Below are 18849 nucleotides of genomic sequence, written 5' to 3' on the forward strand. Positions count from 1 at the left end.
CATCCCACGCTGCTCTACAGGCTTCATTTTCATGTCCTGTGGTGATGGAACCCTCACCCCTAGGCCAGATAGCATCATACTCAATCACTCTAAGGATTGCTTCTCTTTGGGACAATATACAAACCTTCAAAATTTAATGATGTGTGCTAAGTGTACCTGTTACGTTTTGTTTACCAGGTAGATGGACTTGGCAATCAAATTAGCATGGTGTATTTAGAGAACCTGTTACGTAGAAAGTATTAAGCTACACCGGGCTGCATATGATGCATTATATGTACATGTAGGTTGATTTAAAATTCTTCTGAGGATCCATAAATGTCGTTTCACTTCCAGTCTGATAAATCCTCTTTGAAAATTCTGAGAATCTTTATAAAGGTTTATAAAGATGAGACTGGCCTCACAGAAAGTGAATCCAGCTGTTCTCATGCTTCAGCTGGCTGACTAAAAGTTAATTATAGCTCAGCCTAAGAAATAAGATGATAGATCTAGTAACTGAAGGCTGAAACCTTTGTTGTCTGTGCTTAGTCTTTGTTGCTAATCACACCAGAACCAGAAAATGCGCATTTTGTGTTTGTATCCTTCATGACTAAAGTGAAAACCTGATCATGTTTCTTTGTATGCAGGTATACTAAGAAATAACCTAGGATTTACTAACCAAGGTTTAAGTTAATCAGATTTGAATGAATGTTAGCCCTACAGCCTTAAGTATTTTGAAATTTTTGACACCTTCTCTTGCATTTGAATTTTATTATCTTCACAGTGTGAACAGTGTCTGTTTTATCTTTTTATAAGGTGGAGTTTTCTGAAACACAGGTAATCATCAAGCTCTGTTTCTAGTGAAGAAAAGATAAATTCCATCTGACCTTAGAAAAAGTAGAGTAAGGACTGTGTTGAACACTGCTGTAGAACATCATGATTTTATCTGAATATATATATTTTCCCTGTTTCATTAGACATCCTTAAGCACTTGGCAACTCACCCATTGCTGCTATGATGTACTGAGATTTTCATATCCTCAATTTAAACCCCTTCAGTTTTCCCACTGTGGAAGGAAGCCTTTGCACCCTACTGTATCTTCTCTCAGCTGTACAGTGACATTCGTGCAATCGATACACCTTTTCATGGAAGAAAGTGGGGCTAGAGCAGCTGTTAGTCCGTGCTCCTTCAGGTATTGCGTTACTAGCAACCTGAAGTCCAACCTCTGACTTCTCTAAAGCTAAGGAATGTGACTGCAGCACTGCTCGGTAGCTGAGAGCATGCGTATCATGCTGTTGTCTTCCCCCCCTGCAGTGCTGTGACATAGCTGCCCAGGGACCTGGCAGTGGTAATATCCAGCTTGGGGATGTGGAGGATGCTTTAGTTCCCCTTCCTGTGTTGAGATTGCATCCATCCTTGTCAGTGGGAGATACCCAGTGTTTTTACAGGTGGTTTGGGTGATAGATTATCAGACTTCATAATGAATTTTAGATGCTATTAACATACGGGATTTACCTGATGCACTTGCATTCAAAGGCACTGGGAGGTTGGTATGGATCCTGGTGGATTTGTCACCATCTTATACATGTTGGAACAGAAACATTGAGACTAGAATTTATACTTTACAACTTGAAACTAGATTTTTTGATATCCCATGCCTGTTAGATCTGGTGACTGCAGCAGCTGCTTTATCAACTTGTGACTTCGGTTCTGTTTTGACAATCCTGCTGGCATGCGTATAAATTTACTCCCTTATTGTACTACATTGCTTTGAAAAACCCTGTTTCTTAGCTTTCCTTTTGATAACTACGTTTTTAATTGCACACACTTTTCTTGAGGAACCAGACAGTCTTGGGATCTTTGTATGCATGTTGGTTTAGGTGTTGTAATCTAAATTTTCTTTTCTTCTTTGAAACCACATGTGCTTAGATTGTTGTATCCTTCAACTCTCCTCTAAAAATAAATTAGTAGCAGTGCCTGAAGGAAAAATTGAGTGCATACTTGTTTAAAACCATTTACTTATGTGTAGGTTCTATTTAACTGTTTGCTGTTTCTTTCATTAAAGCTGTAATAATTGTACTCAAGTGGAAAAAAAGGAGACATTTTCTTAGAAATTCATGATACCTATCTGTTGCAGTCCTTTCATTCCTGATGATATTTGGGTTTGCTACATGCATTGTATCATCAGTGGTTAACAGCCTTTTGTTGTTCACACAGCCCCAGGTTGCAAAGTATGTTAGTCCTAGTCCCTGTAAGCCTGTAAAAAGAAAATACCACTTAGTTTAGAAAAAAAATGGGGGAGAGAAACAGACTTTCAAATGATTGCTCCCTGAGAAGGCCTTTGCAGTTCATAGACCCTTGAATTTCTGCGTACATGATGGATTAGAGCCTACCTATGTAATTTCAAGCTATTAAGCAGTTCAGCACTGTTGTACTGGTCAGGAGAAGTCTTTGAAAGATTAAGCAGGCCTGCTTCAGGTGACTTTCAGGGCCAGCTTAGAATGAGGGGTGCTCCTCATTGTATTTCCTTCTCTTTCATAGGATAACTCACAGCCTGGGGTGGTTATATGTGGAACTAGTCTTCTTCATTGGGGTCTGAAAAGCATTACACCTCCTCAGTTACTGCAGTTGCTCGGGTCAAAATTATTTCACACTTAACTATGAATACCATTTTTCTGGAGATGCCCCTGCTCTTGTGCTTCGAAGTGTTTGGTGATGTTTGTCAATGCTCTTCTGTCAAGCTTTGAAGGAGTACCCTGTAAGATTTTCTCTTACTTTTTGCTATGTCCTGTTTATTTGTGAGAAGTTGCAACATTCATTCTGGGTGTTTTAATCTTTTTGTCAAGGCTAACAACTCCTGTAGGGCTTTGTCTCCTTAACATCTCAGAAACTGTGCTACCTATTGAGCTCTCTTCCTTTTTCTTCTTGTTGGCTTTGCTGTTCATCCTTAACAGGTCCCTCTGGCTGATGTAAACTTGCCTGTTAGAACTGCGTTGAGTTGATATAACATCTTGCTGTCACCTATTTCAGTAGATCCTTCAATGCATCACTGATGTTATCTATGTATTTTCACTTATCTTCTTTTGTGTTGGTTTTTATTGCTTTACCTTTTGCTTTATACAGATTTTTTTTTTCTACTTCATAGTGGGGAGCTGGTGTTTGCAGTATCTTGTTTCCTTTCTTTCACATAGTTCTGCTACTGAAGTTATCCTGCCACCTCTGATATGGTAGGACAGCATGACCATTACATGACAGCTAGACAGATCAGTGTCCCCTCTTTCCCGATTCAGTCTGAAATTGCTGCTGAAATGCACATTAGGCTTTTGCAGTAGTTTTTATTTGTGTGCTGGGAATTTATTTTAACTTTGAACTGTGGGTGATTTTGGGGGGGAGGCAGATTTCTATTCCTTCTCTTATCAGTCACTAGATATGCTTTGGCATCCTTAAGAATTTGATTTAATTTTCTCTCAGTATGCGGACAGCCAGTCTGGTTCCAGGTGACTCCTTTTGAGGAAATCCAAGGTAGTGGAGTGTACATATGCATGTGAAAACAGTGCTCTATTAAGAAAGAGCTTCAGTAGCAATCATGGTTCTACAATTTTTTTTTAGCATTTTAACTTTGCAAACTGACATCTTGCTTCTTTGTTCTTCTTATTAACAATTTTTTCTTTGAAGACTTTTTTCATTAAAAGGTATTTAGGAAACACTGTCCAACAGCGTTTGATGACAGATAATTGTAGACTGGGTCTTTGTTCTCATCATGGTTAGCTGTCTCATGTGTAATGTTGCGTAACTCTCAGTCTTATGTATTTTGCTTGAAACTTATCTTGGTGCAATTAGGCTGTAATTGGTTCTTAGGGTAAAATTAATTTATTTCTCTGTGTTTTCCTCTCTATCAGCCACCTTGGCACCGTAAATATGTTATGGCTGTATTTTTGATTTTGAAAGGTATATGTAAACTTGTGCCACTGGAGTTTATTAGTTATATGTGCAGATTTTGCTATTGCAACCATTGTTTCCCATACAGAAATGTTAGTTTTGCAGTTTCGCTGCCAGATTCAGCAAAATTTGTCTAAATTTTGGTCTGTAGAGGTTTTTGTGAATCTATTAGCAAGTGCATGAAGAGGAAAATAGCGTTTGAGTCTGCTCTCTTCTCCCCACTGCTACTAGCTTTATTTGGGCTGCCGACATTCAGGTATTTGTGACAGTTCATACTCAGTTTGACATGTTTGATGAAGTGGGGAAGAGGTGAAGGGAATCATGGAGGAGACAGTGCTGATCTCACTGCTTAGGTAAAACAAACTTGGACAGTTATTTATAGGAAATTAATTTTCATTGGTCCTGCTGTTCTTGCCTTTTAACCAAGAATTTTAACCAAAAGCAAACAAACTTGCCTTTTAAAAAAGAATTTTAATTTGCTTTTTTAATAGCTTTTTGCAAGACTTGTTGCAGTATGTCACCTATTGTTTGCTTGAATTACTGTATTCTTGTGTGTGTTAGACTTCTGTTTTACTCTCAATTTGTAAGTTGTGCTCTCTTAAGAGATCTAGGTCAGAAGAACCACCCTGGAGGGAAAGATGGCACCTTTTTTGAGGAGCAAATAAGCATGTTTCAGGAGACTGCAAACGGAGGAAGAAGGGATGAGGGAGTAGCAGCGAAGGGCTGGGAGCTTTTAGTGTACTTAAAGATTGCAACAAGGAGCGGAGGGCAGATAGCCAAGATTTAGAAGTGCAAGAGAATGACAGTCAATGTGTATCAAAGTTCTGAATTTGTTGCAAGGGATTTGATAACAAGGGAGCTGGCCCTCCACAAGCCTACATGCCAAGAACCACCTGCAAGGGTAAATAGGGCAGTGGGGTGATTTAGAAACACTTTCTATTTCCATTCTGTACTAAATGCTCTGAATTTTCCCTCTTAAACAAGTTAAGCAATATAAGTTATGTTGAAGAAAGCAGAGGTTATTCACGTTTAAAAGTCTTTATTAATGTTTTTTTTTTTTGCAGAGCTCAGCATAGGAAAAAAGGTCTGAGAAGCTCTGCCTCAAAGCTCTGGCTGCCTTTGGATTTGATCTCATTCTGTAACTTAGGTTTTAGCCGTTGCTCAGTCCCCTACCTCTAGAATCAGTGAGTTTTTTTCACTGGCTTTTCCTGTATTTAGCTTCTCCTGGACCAGATAGCACTGGCAGTGGTTTACGTTTCAGGTGGCATAACAGAGGAAGCATCCTTATGACAGGTCAACAAAGCCATGTGGCTCAGAAGATGGTACGGTCAGCAGGGTGGGTATAGATGTTAGATACTGGACTTCTTGATGGCAATGCCATGGAAACAGAGTGATTATGGATATCATGAACCATTGTATATCTATTGTGTTGTTCTTCTGTCTTCTGCTTCTGGAACCAGTTCTGAATGGTAGAAGTTTATCCAGTTGTAGCCAGGGATGATGGAGTTTTAGACGCCAAGATCCCTGTTTTGAGGCAATGCCGCTGGATTGGTTGCCTCACTAGCACCCCAGAAACAGTTTTTTTCCACTGAGAAGAGAACATTGAGCACTTTGGCCACATAGTGGTCTGAATGGATTTTTCCTTCTGTGGGTTTTAGCAAACCCTGTCTCAAGGACTGAGAAACCCAGAAGTCAGTCAGTATTTAAAGAGCTTTGAATTTGGTGTTAAACTACCTGGTTTTCTTACCCTCAGGGGTCAGAATTTCTCCCTACTGCTGCTGAATTTTTGTGATTATCATTGCCAATGGAAGATAATTCCTCCTATTCTAAGCCTTGTGATACAAGCTTTCACACTGGCTCTTCATTTTCAGAGAATGTGCCCTGTTATTCTTTGGATACATGTAAAGTAATGTGTTTAGGAGCCGGGCACTTCTTAAGATGTCAGAGTTCCCTGTTCCCTGTTCTTTGCCACCAGACAAGGTTAAGAATAATAATATGTTTTGTATAGCAGCATATATCTTTGGTATCAGACAGCAGAAAGATAAGGTTACAAAATGTAATGATATATTTAACTAAAATATACTGCTTCAACTTCTCAGTTGCCATTTTGTTCTCTTTGTTTAAGCTAGAGTCTCTTTCTGTTAATCTAAGATCTCTATTTAAAATGTCTGCTGCTTTCTCCTCTACACACTTGCACCTTTCCTTAGGGATAAGAACATAATGCTCATCTTAAGACTGGAAATATGCTGTGAAGTAGATGCTGGACTGAAATGAAAAAAAAAAAAAAAAAAAAAAAAAAACTGAAGCTGGCTTTCTTTTTAAATTTGTCCTGCAGTTAGTGACCTCATTTGTTGCAATATGTAGGCTCTTTGCAGATCAAACAAATGACAAGACTTATGTTGGCTTGTTCTTTTTTTTAAAAAAAAAAAAATATTGTATGCCAAAGGGGATGGGGTATGGTTCCCAATGATCCTATTGAAATAAATGGTTTATCTGGGACATGGATAACTCTTCATTTGTTGCCGTGTACATTCGGTACATGCATAGCTACAAGACAGTTACCCCTTCTGTATGTGTGGGAGGATGCCAAGGAAGAACTCTGGGTTGAAGTACTCAACTACAGTATCAGATTGAACAGTCGCAATTACATTTGGACTAAGTGGATATGAGAATAATTTATTTTGAAGTTTAACTTATGAATGCACTTCAAAGAACCATATATTGGAGCAGGTCAGTACTTTTAAAACTGCAAGAATAATAAAACTGAATATATCCGTTAATGGAAGCAAATAAAAATCAGAGTGATATGAAATAGGAGTAACAGGAAATATGACTAGATATATCTGTTGAGGTTTCTAGAGATTACTGCCTTATCTACAGAGAGCTGGCTAAGTACACTGCACTATTTCCTTCTTCCAGCTGTTATTTTAGATTAAAAGGAGCTGAAATTAAATATTTCCAAGATAAATAGTCATGTAGTTAATCACAAGATGCCGATTTCTTCATGTTTATAAGTAGGAGTGAAGGTTTTAAGATAGCCAATTAATATGGAACTTACTTTATTAAAATGTGTGACCCGGAATCAATATATATTTTTCTTAATTTGGGGGAAATTATGTTGATTATACTGTGTTTAGTACAAGGAACGCTTTGTTCTGTAACAAAGGCCTCTGGGAACCCACCGCTATAATAAAGCTATTTTTTTTTAAGGGGTAGCAGAAATGAACTTCTTTTCAGGAAGGAGATTTAGGTGTTTCTTCTTTTTTATATTTTTTTCACTTACCATGGAACCATAGACTGGCTTGGGTTGGAAGGGACCTTAAAGCCCACCCAGTTCCAGCCCCGTGCCATGGGCAGGGACACCTCCCACCAGACCAGGTTGCTCAAAGTCCCATCCAGCCTGGCCTTGAACACTTCCAGGGATGGGGCATCCACAGCTTCTCTGGGCAGCCTGTGCCAGTGCCTCACCAGGCTCTGAGTGAAGAATTTCTTCCTAACATCTAATATAAGTCTCTCCTCTTTTAGTTTAAAACCATTCCCCCTTGTCCTATCATTATCTGCCCAAGTAAAACGTTGTTCTCGGTCTTTTTATAAGCCCCCTTTAAGTATTGTAAGGCTGCTTATCCTATATATTACTCATGAGCAAAACAAAAAGCTCTATGTCTACTCTCTTAAAGTGTAAAAATGATCATTTACTAAATATAGAAACAGATATCTTCACCTTAAAGGGTGAAGATTAGCTTTTCTAATGTATTAGTATAAGGAGTAAACCTGCTGTTAAAGAAAAAAAAAACTGTTAAAATTTGCTTTTGATGGAAATTTATGCCGTTGAAGGTATTATGCGTGTACTTTTGTACAGCTATTGAACAGTCCTGTATTTAAAACCAAGGTCTTGATTAAACCGACCTTGCAAATAAAGATGATAAATTTTTAAAAGGAATCTTTCCACTTGTGAACTAGATGTAAAGAATAGACAAGTATCAGAAAAAGCAAGATCCTAGCTGGATTGTTCTTTCATTCCTTTAACTCTCAGTTACCATGGTGCTCTAGCAGGATAGCCTAGCTACAAGGGAAATGATGCTGATGTTGTGATGCCATTGTTAAGGTGTCTCATGAGTTTCCCGTACAAACAATTTACATTTCTTTCTGTGATAGATCTCTAGGAATTTCATGAAATAAATACCTAGGAGAGATGCTTCTGTTTTAGAAGACCAGAAATATTTAAGAAGACTTTCTAGACTGTTGTGTTTTGTCCATAGCTATTCCAGGAACTGCATAGCTTTCTTTCAAGGCCAGCACTTTGCTAGCATATCAGACTGGCAGCTTGTCAGTTCAAGCCAGTAATTTAAATCTTTGGTGCTAGTCAAAGCTGTCAACTTAATAACAGCTTACCACCTAAACAAGCTGGGGGGACTTATTCTAGGTCATTAGTATGGGAAGTTTCACATACCGAATTGATATTTATCGCTGTAGATTATCTGAGAAGCTAAACTTGTTTGAAGGAAAATTAGTAGTTTGCTTAACCAATTCTGCTTTATGCACACAGCTTTGATTATAAATTACTGAAATGGGTAGTGATAGTTACTTCAGAAGTGGAGCAATATTAGATAACTTCTGATTTTTTTTGAGGAAGTAGAGGGTCATCTGCTTTTCCTAGTCAAACAGGGCAGGAGAAAGGACATCTCAGCATGGCGCTGGGGGAAAGATTCATTTTGCAGTGTCTTCTATCACCACAGTGGTCAAGAAATACTGCAGGAAGTGAGATTAGTGAATGAGTAATGTCATATGTACAACGACTGGGCTACTGTGATCCAATACGCTGGGCACAGGTACACGTTGCAGCCATCCAAATGCTTAGTAATACTGCATAGAAAATAATGAATATTTTACATATTTATGCTAGTTTTTCCCCAGGGCCACCAAAATGGTTCACCAGTTGTAGTACAAAAGCTTCTGGGAGATATAAGTAGTAAGTATATGGAAATTATTTCCTCCACCCCCAAACAGTTTTAATCCCTTAGAGGAATGAGTAAGATACAGTCTATCTTGTTTGAAGCAAAAACTGAAGTAGTAGTCAAAGGTGATAGTTGAATCATAATCATTGGCTAAACTCTGCCTGTGTTTGTAGAACATCCTCTGAGGCTCTAGTGGACTGCAGCTTGGGACTTTGGTTTTGCCTTGTTCTCAGATTGGAGTCAGTCACAATCCCTTTGCTGGCAGGAAATGCAGCAGGACATCAGGCATGTGTTCACTGCTTCGGTGCAGTGGTGTTTTGAGTCTCCCTGGTCCTTATGGAGCCTTAATGGTTTCTGGTTAAAGGGCTGACGGGTATAGTCCTCTCTAATTTGTAAAGCTGAGTAGTGTCATGCCATACGGCTTTAGAAGGAGGAAATTTTGCTGGTGCAGTTGGAAATGTTGTGGTGTTCTAAACATTGAACAATTTGAACTGTTATAAGCATTGTTAGGAGCTTTTTTAAACAGTAAAAAAAAAAAGTCTCTGTTCTGCCTGGAAGCATTTAATTGCTGAAAACAGGATCATCTACTATGTAATGAACTGCAGCCATGATACTAGGATAAAGTAATATTTTGAAGTTACCTGTTTTACTTTAGATTACAGTCAGGGCTAATTGCGTTCATTTTGCTGCAGGTCTATTTCAAAGGGTAATTGTTCTTCCTCTTATCTGTTTTGAAATCTGTTCTATGTGTCTTTTAAAATTTTTAATAAATAAAATATGCTGCAACAGATGATGTGTTGTAGCTAGCCATATATAGCTACGCTAAAGATCTGAAAGTTCCCATGTTAGATGTCTTAAATACTTAATTTCTCAACTGTATAAGCAATTTTTAAGTTTCTGTTATATGAAGAGTTTCTCCTATTTTTCAGTGAAGTTTTGATTTCTAAAATACTCGAGGAGTAAAGCAAAGAGATTCCTTTTTGAGGTAAACACATGGGCTATGAACAATGTACAGCTGCTTAATCTGTTTTCAGAAACCAGGCTGGTAAATATAAAAACCAAATTCTGTCAGAAACATTGAAGAAAACAGTATTTAAGCCTTTTATGTTTTGGTCAATGCAGATGAAATCATGTAAATACCTTTACCTAATGTGCTCCTTTAATGGTCCAGAAATTGACTTCTTGGCAGCTCTACAATGCAGAATAAGATGAATAAAGTTCCGTTCCTTCAAAACACTGTAAATGTGAACATGTTGGAGTTGCACTAAGGCAAACTCAGTCTTTTTTATTTTTTTTCCAGTTTTATCAATTTGATATTAGTTGAACCAACTGTTAAATTAATGAGAGCACATTTGAAAAAAGCTATAATTATGAAACATTGCTTGTTAGTACTTTTGGGAGTGGAATTTTCTTTCTCCTCTGGATCCTGAACCTGCTGAGGAGGTAGAAGGGTGTAACACTGAGAGTGGTGGGTTCATTGTGAGAAACTGCATTTCAACTCCTTTATTTCTTCATGAAGGCCTTGCTGGGTTTTCAGCTCACGTGGCGTTCTGCAAGAACCTTAACGCCATCGGTTCCCTGGGTACTGGGATGTGTGCATACTTGTAGCCATGGGATCAATTGATGTTTCTTTGGTTCTCTTTTTACAAAGCATGAGCGTGCTTAATTTCATCGTTGTTAAGCAAATCTATGGATAATTACTCAGGAATTCACTGTGGTTTCAGAACACCTGTAACCACAAAGTGTTTTAATAAAATAGCACTGCAGTCCCTTGTGCAAGTCCATTGTTTTCCCAGTATGACATGACAGCCAGTTGCAAGTCAGTTGTCATTTGCTATGATTTGTCTTTTTTATCTTTGAGTGTGCAAGAGTACTGTAATGTGTGCAAAAGTAGCAAGCCAGTGCAGTGCATACCTCCTTATGTGGCGTGACAACGGGACAATGACATTTTTTTCATCTTAAAACTCTGTGGATTTGTAGCTACTGCAGTTTTAATGATGAATTAGAACTACCCACACAAGAAAAGAGATATAAGGTGTTTGAAGGAAAGCAAAACTGAATATATGCTCCATATAAGGCGGTGTGCGGGAAACATGTTCGTTACATACTGAGCACCTGAGCAAAACTCTGTGTCATGTTTCCTTAGGTTCTCAACAGGAGATGTGTAGAAGCAGCAGTGATGACAGGCCTGGCACTCAACTGCAGCATAAACAAGAAGTCCTTGTTTGACAGAAAACACTATTTCTATGCAGATCTGCCTGTAAGTATGCAGTGTGGGTGGCTCCTTTACAGCTGTAGGAAAGGGCAAGTCTGGAGTACGGGTGACAATAGGGGATGAGTGAAGAGATGCTTTTTCTGTTTCCAGTCAGTGTTCTGCTCACCCCAACAGGATGCTGCACTGTGCCCTGATGAATAGACAGCTGTACCCTGGTGCTCGCTGATTGAATATGATTGCTCTGATTGCTGACTCCTTGCTTAGCTGCACGATTCCAGTGGCTTAATGTAATTGAATTGGGAGCTGGAGCTGCTTTGCCCCCTAAGTTCTCCATTCCTGGTGCTTAGTACTAATTGTCTGTTAGGGTAAAAGCAGTCTGATAATAGCCCTTCATTTCAAGTGAATGTATAACACAAGTTGCAGTGGTATAAACATGGTAGTGTCTTTTCTGCGTGTGCTTAAAGAGCTAAAAATATTTAATTTGCCTTAAAAAATTTCTCAGTCAGTAGTTTTCAATAAATTTAAAAAAAAAAAAAAGACTGAGTCTTTGCGGTGTGGTTTGTTGGCAGCTTTCATATTTGTTAGAAAGTGTCAGTGGAAGTCAAATGCATTTTGCCACACTTGATATGGGTGTAGAAATACGGAAATCAGTAAGGGCCTGACTTCTGTCATTACAACAGGGTGCAGAAGTGTTTGAATCTTTTCTTTTTCTATTTTGGTAAATAGAAATTTCTATTTTTTTCTTTCTTTATAATTTTAAATACTTTTTTTTTTTTCTGTCAGCTTATTTGTTCTGATTTTTCAGTTTAACTTGTTGAAGGGAGGAACACTAGTTTTACTTTCTCTGATTTGGGGCTGAAGATCTGTTGACTGCATAAGAAGAAAAAAAAAAAAGTTTCTATTTTATCTGAGAAAGATCAAGCATGTTAGCTTATCCTCTCTTTAGGTGAGGTATCCCAGACATCAAGAAAGGCAGAGAGAGAGATTTCTTAGGTCCCAAATCAAAGTATAGATGTGCTGTGTTATTAACCAGGCTATCTTCTCTCCCAGTGTTTGTTCAGGCATTGAAAATATTTTGAAGTTAGACAAAACACATCGAAATACATTTGCTTCCCACCTTGGAAAGAGAGCGATTTTACAGTTGTCTGTTGGACACCTGGATCTCAGAAGAGATTTGTGTCCTGTTTTCTTCTGCGTCGGGAATGTGCAACTTTTAGTTTCACCTCTGTGAAGTTAATATAATTGCTGATTTTGTTTCTGGGGATAACTTTGCTAATATTTGTGAGCTACTAAGAGAGGCCCTTTTGTTGGGAGTTTTGTAATGAGCTACCGGGAATATGAAGCAACACATCCTTATCCCTTTGAATTATCAATACTTTTTTTTTACTTGTAAAACTATTTTAGAACCCATTTCCAGACCTGAAGGAGAAAAAAAGTGAAATATCAAGAAATAAGCACAACTTTCAAAATTCCTTTACACATAATAAAGAAGCACCAAAACATCACAGATCTGTTTCCACGCCACCTTTGGTGCTTCTGCTGTTAAACTGAAAACATTCTCAAATATTCTTGTGTTTTCTCCTGCTATCAGTCTACTGCACAGAAACTGTATGAAAGAATGTTCTCAAGTAAAAGAAACCTCAGCTATGTGTTTAGAGGAGAAAGGTGAGGCGGAAGAAAGAGTGTACAGCATCATGTGGGCTGCCATTGTCTGCAGACATGAATTATAGGATCGTCTTGTAAAATATGGATGGAAATTTGGTGAAGGAGATGCTGATTTTATTAGCCTGAAACATGTAATTCTTTTTTTCTAGTGACTGACTTCTGTAGTTTAAAGCACTGACATTAAACTGCCCAACCTGCATTTCACAGTGAAGCAGTCTAGCCAGGAACTCTGTAATAAGATGCGGAGTTTAGGCTAATGAGCTGTACAGAGCAGATAAAATAAATCCTGCTCTTAGGGTCTTTTGACAATGGGATTATTGTTACTCATGAGCGTAGGGCTTTGGATAGGAAATGGGATTCTTGTTATTTATTGTCACTCACCATTTCAGGCTTTAAAAAAATCATTTTAATGAGAAGTTTTAAGAGATGGGAAGAGCTGTCTGGTTAGCATAGTCTGCATAGAGTCAATTATTTTATGTTTCTTGTAGTGATTATGGCTAGAAGGTCGTGCACTTCATTGCGTATATAAGCTGAGCTATTCACGGTGCCAGACCATTGTCCTCCATCCCAACGCACTGTCACCATCTCTAAACTTTACAGTAAGCCCTTCCTCCCTGCAAGATACACAAATGCTTCTCCCAGTTCATTGGAAACTGGCAGGTTTTTTTTAAATTCTCACCAGTGGGGGCATTAGCAGGCTAGCAAGGAGGAAGAGATAGGGGCCCTATCTCAACAGAGTAATTGATTCAATTCTGTATTTTTACATCAGTGCAGTGATTACAATCCCTTGTCACTGGCAGCCCCTTCTCTGGCTGGGAGCTGCCCCTTTGCATGGAGTCCCAAGTATGAGGTGGTATTTATCAGCTGTGTGCTCCATTGGGGGTTGCAGTGTCTAGCTTGTAGATTGCTGCATTAATGAAACTGAACTTTCTCCTTTTCTTCATATTTTTTTCCTGCCACCTCCCTCCCCACCACACTTATGAGTAAGTTACTGAACTGGCAGAGAGGGATATTCAGCCTGATGGGAAGATGAGCGATAGTCCCAGCTTGGGGATGGAGCTACAGTTACTGTCTTCAGACAAGATTTAACACGATCACAGAACCACAAGCATGGAAGAACCACTTCTGGTCCATTTTCTGCCCCAAGGCAGTATCAGTAAAATTGATGTCATCCTTGGCAAGTGGATGAGTAGTTGATTATTGATTATTTCTGCATTAGTATAGTATTGTATTCTTGCCTGTATTGAGGAGCACTTTTATTTTTTCCCAGATCTCCAGCTTCTCACAGTTACTTTGAATTCTAGTCCCATTCTATAGCTTCCCTCCTCTCCAGATAAGCAGAATAATTTGTGTTTTTGCCTGTTTATGTGTACCTTCATCTTTTACAGGTCACTGTGGAAGATGTTGCATTGTCAGTTTAATATTCTTAGTCTAGAGTACTTGCATTTGGTAATGCTGCTGTTTTGCATAAAATGAATGTTTTGAGTATAAAGCTATTTTTTTGACAGGCTGGCTATCAAATCACTCAGCAAAGAATTCCTATTGCGGTGAATGGGAGTCTGTCATACAGTCTCTGCATAGATAACAAAATGAGCCAGATGGTGACCAAAACTGTGAGGATTAAGCAAATTCAGTTGGAGCAAGACAGTGGAAAGAGTCTCCACGATGATTCAAGGAGCCAAACTCTTGTTGACTTGAATAGGGCTGGTAAGCCTGGACTATTTTCTTATTTTTCTCCTTCTTTATGTGTAAGATGGGTCTTTAAAAGTAAATGGGTGAAAAGTAACAGGTGCAAATTAAAAACAACCTGATATGTCTCTCCTCAAAAATAAAAACAGATCAAAATGCACATTACACTTGAAGCAGGGGAAGGCTTGCATTTTTTAATGGCCAGTGGGCCTTTCCTATTGCAGTTGGTTGATGGCATTTTGCAATAGCAAATTAGAAATCTGTTGGCTCCAATTCTTCAAAACTGTGTACATCAGTAACATACAGCCACTCAGCTGTTAAAGCGCTTGCTACTGTAGGCATTGTTTAAAAAATGATAATAATAAATAAAAAATCCCAGACCCGTAGTGAATCAAGTTTGTATGTAGGAGTAGCTGCTGGAATTTGACAGTGCATGAGTCAGAGATTTCTTTTAAAGCTTTGAAAAAATGTAGATTTTCTCTTTAAGCTTTGAAATTATAAATTTAATGAACCAAGTTAATGCAAAATAGAAGGCAGCAATCAGGATGGCCTAGCCTAACAGGGACATGGTGCTCCAGTATCCATTGAAGTTGAGGGCTGTGGCTGCTCATTCTTTGAAAGACAGATACTGAAAATAAAAACTAGACTACATCTGTTTACAGTTCTGTCTGTTCCAAGATTAGTTTAAGATCAATAAATTTGAGTCTGCAGCCAGATTGGCTTTAAACTGGAGCTCTCCTAGAGGAAGGCAGAAGAGAAATGTGTGTCTGTTCTGCAAGTCATCAGAGGGTGGAGGACAGCCTGCTGTTTGTCTGCTCCCTTAAAAAATAGGAGGAAAAGTTTTTATATGAGTCTGCAGCTGGGTCCATTGTGGCGGTCACTAAATAATACATGATTTTTATGTTTGCTTTTGTTTGTATTGTTATGTTTTCTTTTTTGGGGGGGGGGCGTTGTTGTTTTCTGGGGTGGAGGGTTTTTTGTGTTTTGTTTTTTTTTTTTTTGAAAAAAGCCCAAGTGCTTTCATGTGTTTAGCCAGTTACACTCTAATATGCCGAGATTAAAAGCTATTGTTGGAAATCTCTTGTCTCTTCCCCTGGTAGGAGTCGGCCTCATGGAGGTTGTCATGGAGCCTGATATGTGCTGTGGGGAAGAAGCAGCTGCAGCAGTCAGAGAGCTTCAACTTATTCTTCAAACACTTGGGAGCAGCCAGGCAATCATGGCAGGTACAGAAGCGGGAAGGGCATGTTCTCTTGTCACCAGTAAATCTCTGCATTTGCAGGAGTTTCGCAGCTTCTGGTTGTTTTGCTCTGCAGTTGCTTATAACACACAGCTTTTTCTAGCTGTTGTTTTTACAATCCTCAGAGCCTGCCCTAATGTCTCCCATGCTTCAGGTGTCCTTGTGGGCCTGCCTTCCTCTGCAGAGGTTTGCAGTGTTAGATTTTATATTAACTCACACATTACTTTTACAGGATAAGCCTAGGCAGGAAAGAGTGTCCCCAGGGTTCTTGTGTTTCTTCCTGTCTGCCCTCATGTTGCTTGCCATAGAGCTGCAGCACAGAGGCAATGTAGTAAGGACTAGCTGTGGAATATGGATGTTCCCTTAGCTCCCACAAAGTAGTAGGAGTATGGGTCATCCTCTAAGTTGCATGTCAGGTCTCAGCTGGTCATAAAACCGGTGTAAGCAGTAAACTTATGCAGGTGTCTTGGGTGAACCAACAAGATTTTACCCCACCTGATTGTTTCACACACTCAGTCTGTCCCTCCCCACACCCTTCTGGCATTACGTTCACTAGGTCTCAACTTGTCTTCCCACTAGGGAGATCACTGCTGATTGGGGGATGCTGGGCAGAAATTTGTGTTGGTTCGTGCTGTGCAGCAGGCTTGCAGGGAACAGTTGCAGGCATTAGCAGCCAAGGTCCCAAGGTATCCTCTGGCATTTGTTCCCGCACATCAATCTGATCTTCAGGATTCTCCTCTACCTCCAGGATTTCTCCAGCAGAGACCACTACAATCTTTCTGAGACCACTTCTTCTTTTGAGAATCCCTCATTTTGGCACCAGCTTTTCTTTCAGGAACTCTAAAGCCCCGGTTTTCCTAGTCTAAATAGTTGATGTGCAGAAGCGCAGCATGTCTTCAGCCTCCTAACTGGTTGTTCACTCTCATGTCCCTTTCTAAATTTGAGACAAACCATTTTTGCTCAGTCCTAATGTTACCAAAGTTTACAACCAGCCCATGGTTACAGCTAGCAAACAGAAGGCTTCTACATGAGAGTTTTAAAAAGTGCAGTTTGGGGCATTCATTTCCCCCAGCACATACACTCATTTATCTGTTGCCTGTTAGTGTTCACAATTTAAGCTTTTTTTTTTCCCTTTTTTTTTTTTTTTTTGCCTGCGATTATTGGCCTCACTGATCTGGCAACAAAATCAGGTCATAATATAAATGGGTGCATCTCCTAGAGAACTAAGCCAGAATGGTCCAAGTATTACCAAAGACTTACGGGATCCAAGAAATGTTAGATACTGATTCAAATCTAATTTAATGTAGGGCGAAATAATAATTGCTAGACATTACATATGTTACATAGCATCTTGCACTGCCTACATCTTCTCTCTGAATCTTTTCTCACAAGTGCTGTACCCATCAGGTGGGGCACAGTGTTTAGTTATTAAGCAGCCAGTTTGCACAACTCTTCAAAGTCCTTCATGGACATATATATATGCAATCATTTATCACTTCTGAATTTGACCCTCATATTGCCACTGGAATTGCACTGTGGTATCTTTTACTGCATTGAGATTTCTGACTGTAAAGGCGGAGTCCAGTGCTGGGAATATTTTTCCTGCAATATAATTCACTTTACAAGTATTTGAATATTTTTTTTTTGCAGGTGGCATTTTTAAGGGCTTTCTACTGTGGTTTTCCCTCATCATAGAATGGTAATTCATAATTACCATTGCTATAAATCATAATTACTTGCTTTCAAATAAGGTCTTTACATTCTCATACTTCACCCTCATTCTACTTCTGTGTTCAGTGAAGACAAGTGCCCAGTTTTATTCACTGTTACTTCATTAACAATACACAAGTGAAAAGATTATTTCATTGCAAAAAGAAATGAAAAGAAGCTGAGCTTAAAGTGGGCTTAAAGGGAAATAGCTTTTTTAAGAACATTTAGGGTCTGGTTCTCCTTTCACTTATGCCTGATTAACTTCATTGTCACATCACATTGACACCTACATCCAAGTAGAAGCAGGTTGTGTCTCAAAATGAAGCAAGGACAGGACAAGAATATTCTTCTGTAACAAGTACTGATTTCACCCCAATGAGGAAGCACATGCAAAACACCTCTCTTGAAAGAGATGTTGGGTCATTCCAGCACTTTTATTCTTAATTTGTGTTTGGCAAAGGCTCTTTGAAGACAGAGGAAATGAATGAACTATCATCCAGCCTACTTTTACAAAATGCACCAAATCCTCTCTAGTCAATTTATATCTCTTGACCAGAATGGATTCTGAGCCGTAGACTTCTCAGGTTTGACTCTGAGCTATTTTGTATTTTCTTTATTAGTACTACTGTATCTAAACATCAAGTAGGTTTTGTGTGTGTTTTGTTTTGTTTTGTTTTTCCTTTTTATCTGTATTAAAAATTAAGAACAAAGATGAAGGCTACAGACGTTCACTATGCAATATGGGAAAAAATGATAAGTCTTTATAATATAAGTTTTCCTGTTTGTTTATTCCCACCAGTTGAATAACTATGGCAAACCTTCTCTTCTTAGAAGTGATGTCTTTAGGGGAGAAAACTTAGAAAGATGAAAGTCCTATTTACTTGAAGTTGAGTCATCAAAGATCTCTGAGGACATTAGCCCATTTTGGACTAAAATTGTAGGATGCTTTTATATGTAACTTTGTATTCAGTTTCAGTGTTTTTGGCAGCCAGGGAAATTTGGGGAAGGAAAAGATTGCAGTTTCTTCAAGGAGAGGAAGAAAATTAGAAAAATTCCACCACTTCTGACATTTTGTATTTGGACTGCAAACTTCCAAGGACACCTAAGTAAATCTGTTGAACATAACTGCAAGTCTTGTGTTCCATGCTAGAGTAGCATATATCCATCAAGTTGTAATTCCAAAGTTTTTGTGCTGTTTTTAGTGGAATGGAATTCACAGTCTGCTGCTTTAAACTGCTTGTATAATTCTGCCCTTTATTTAAGGGCTGTGAGTCAGAAGCTCTTTCTGTTGTACGGATTTAGAGGACCTGACCTGCACTGTGCCATACAGTTTTCTTGGAGAGGAATTATGAGCAATAATACTAAATATATATATATATATATATATAAAATTGTATTCTTGGAAAATTTTGAATGATTGGAAGCAGAAGCTTGAAGTGGAATCACAAACAGAAAGCTATTAT

At 38.7% G+C, this 18849-nt stretch overlaps 1 protein-coding gene across 1 annotated transcript in view; it reads left to right on the top strand.

Moving 5' to 3' along the window:
• The window catches only part of GATB (glutamyl-tRNA amidotransferase subunit B), a 43865-nt gene that overhangs the window by 4928 nt on the left and 20088 nt on the right, over positions 1-18849 (top strand). Inside the window, exons 3-5 of the mRNA XM_035546999.2 lie at positions 11017-11130; positions 14259-14457; positions 15540-15662. Of these exons, the coding sequence (XP_035402892.1) occupies positions 11017-11130; positions 14259-14457; positions 15540-15662 (436 nt within the window). The remainder of the gene's footprint in view (positions 1-11016; positions 11131-14258; positions 14458-15539; positions 15663-18849) is intronic.

Source organism: Cygnus atratus, chromosome 4 (genome assembly GCF_013377495.2).
Source record: "Cygnus atratus isolate AKBS03 ecotype Queensland, Australia chromosome 4, CAtr_DNAZoo_HiC_assembly, whole genome shotgun sequence".
NCBI lineage: Eukaryota > Metazoa > Chordata > Aves > Anseriformes > Anatidae > Cygnus > Cygnus atratus.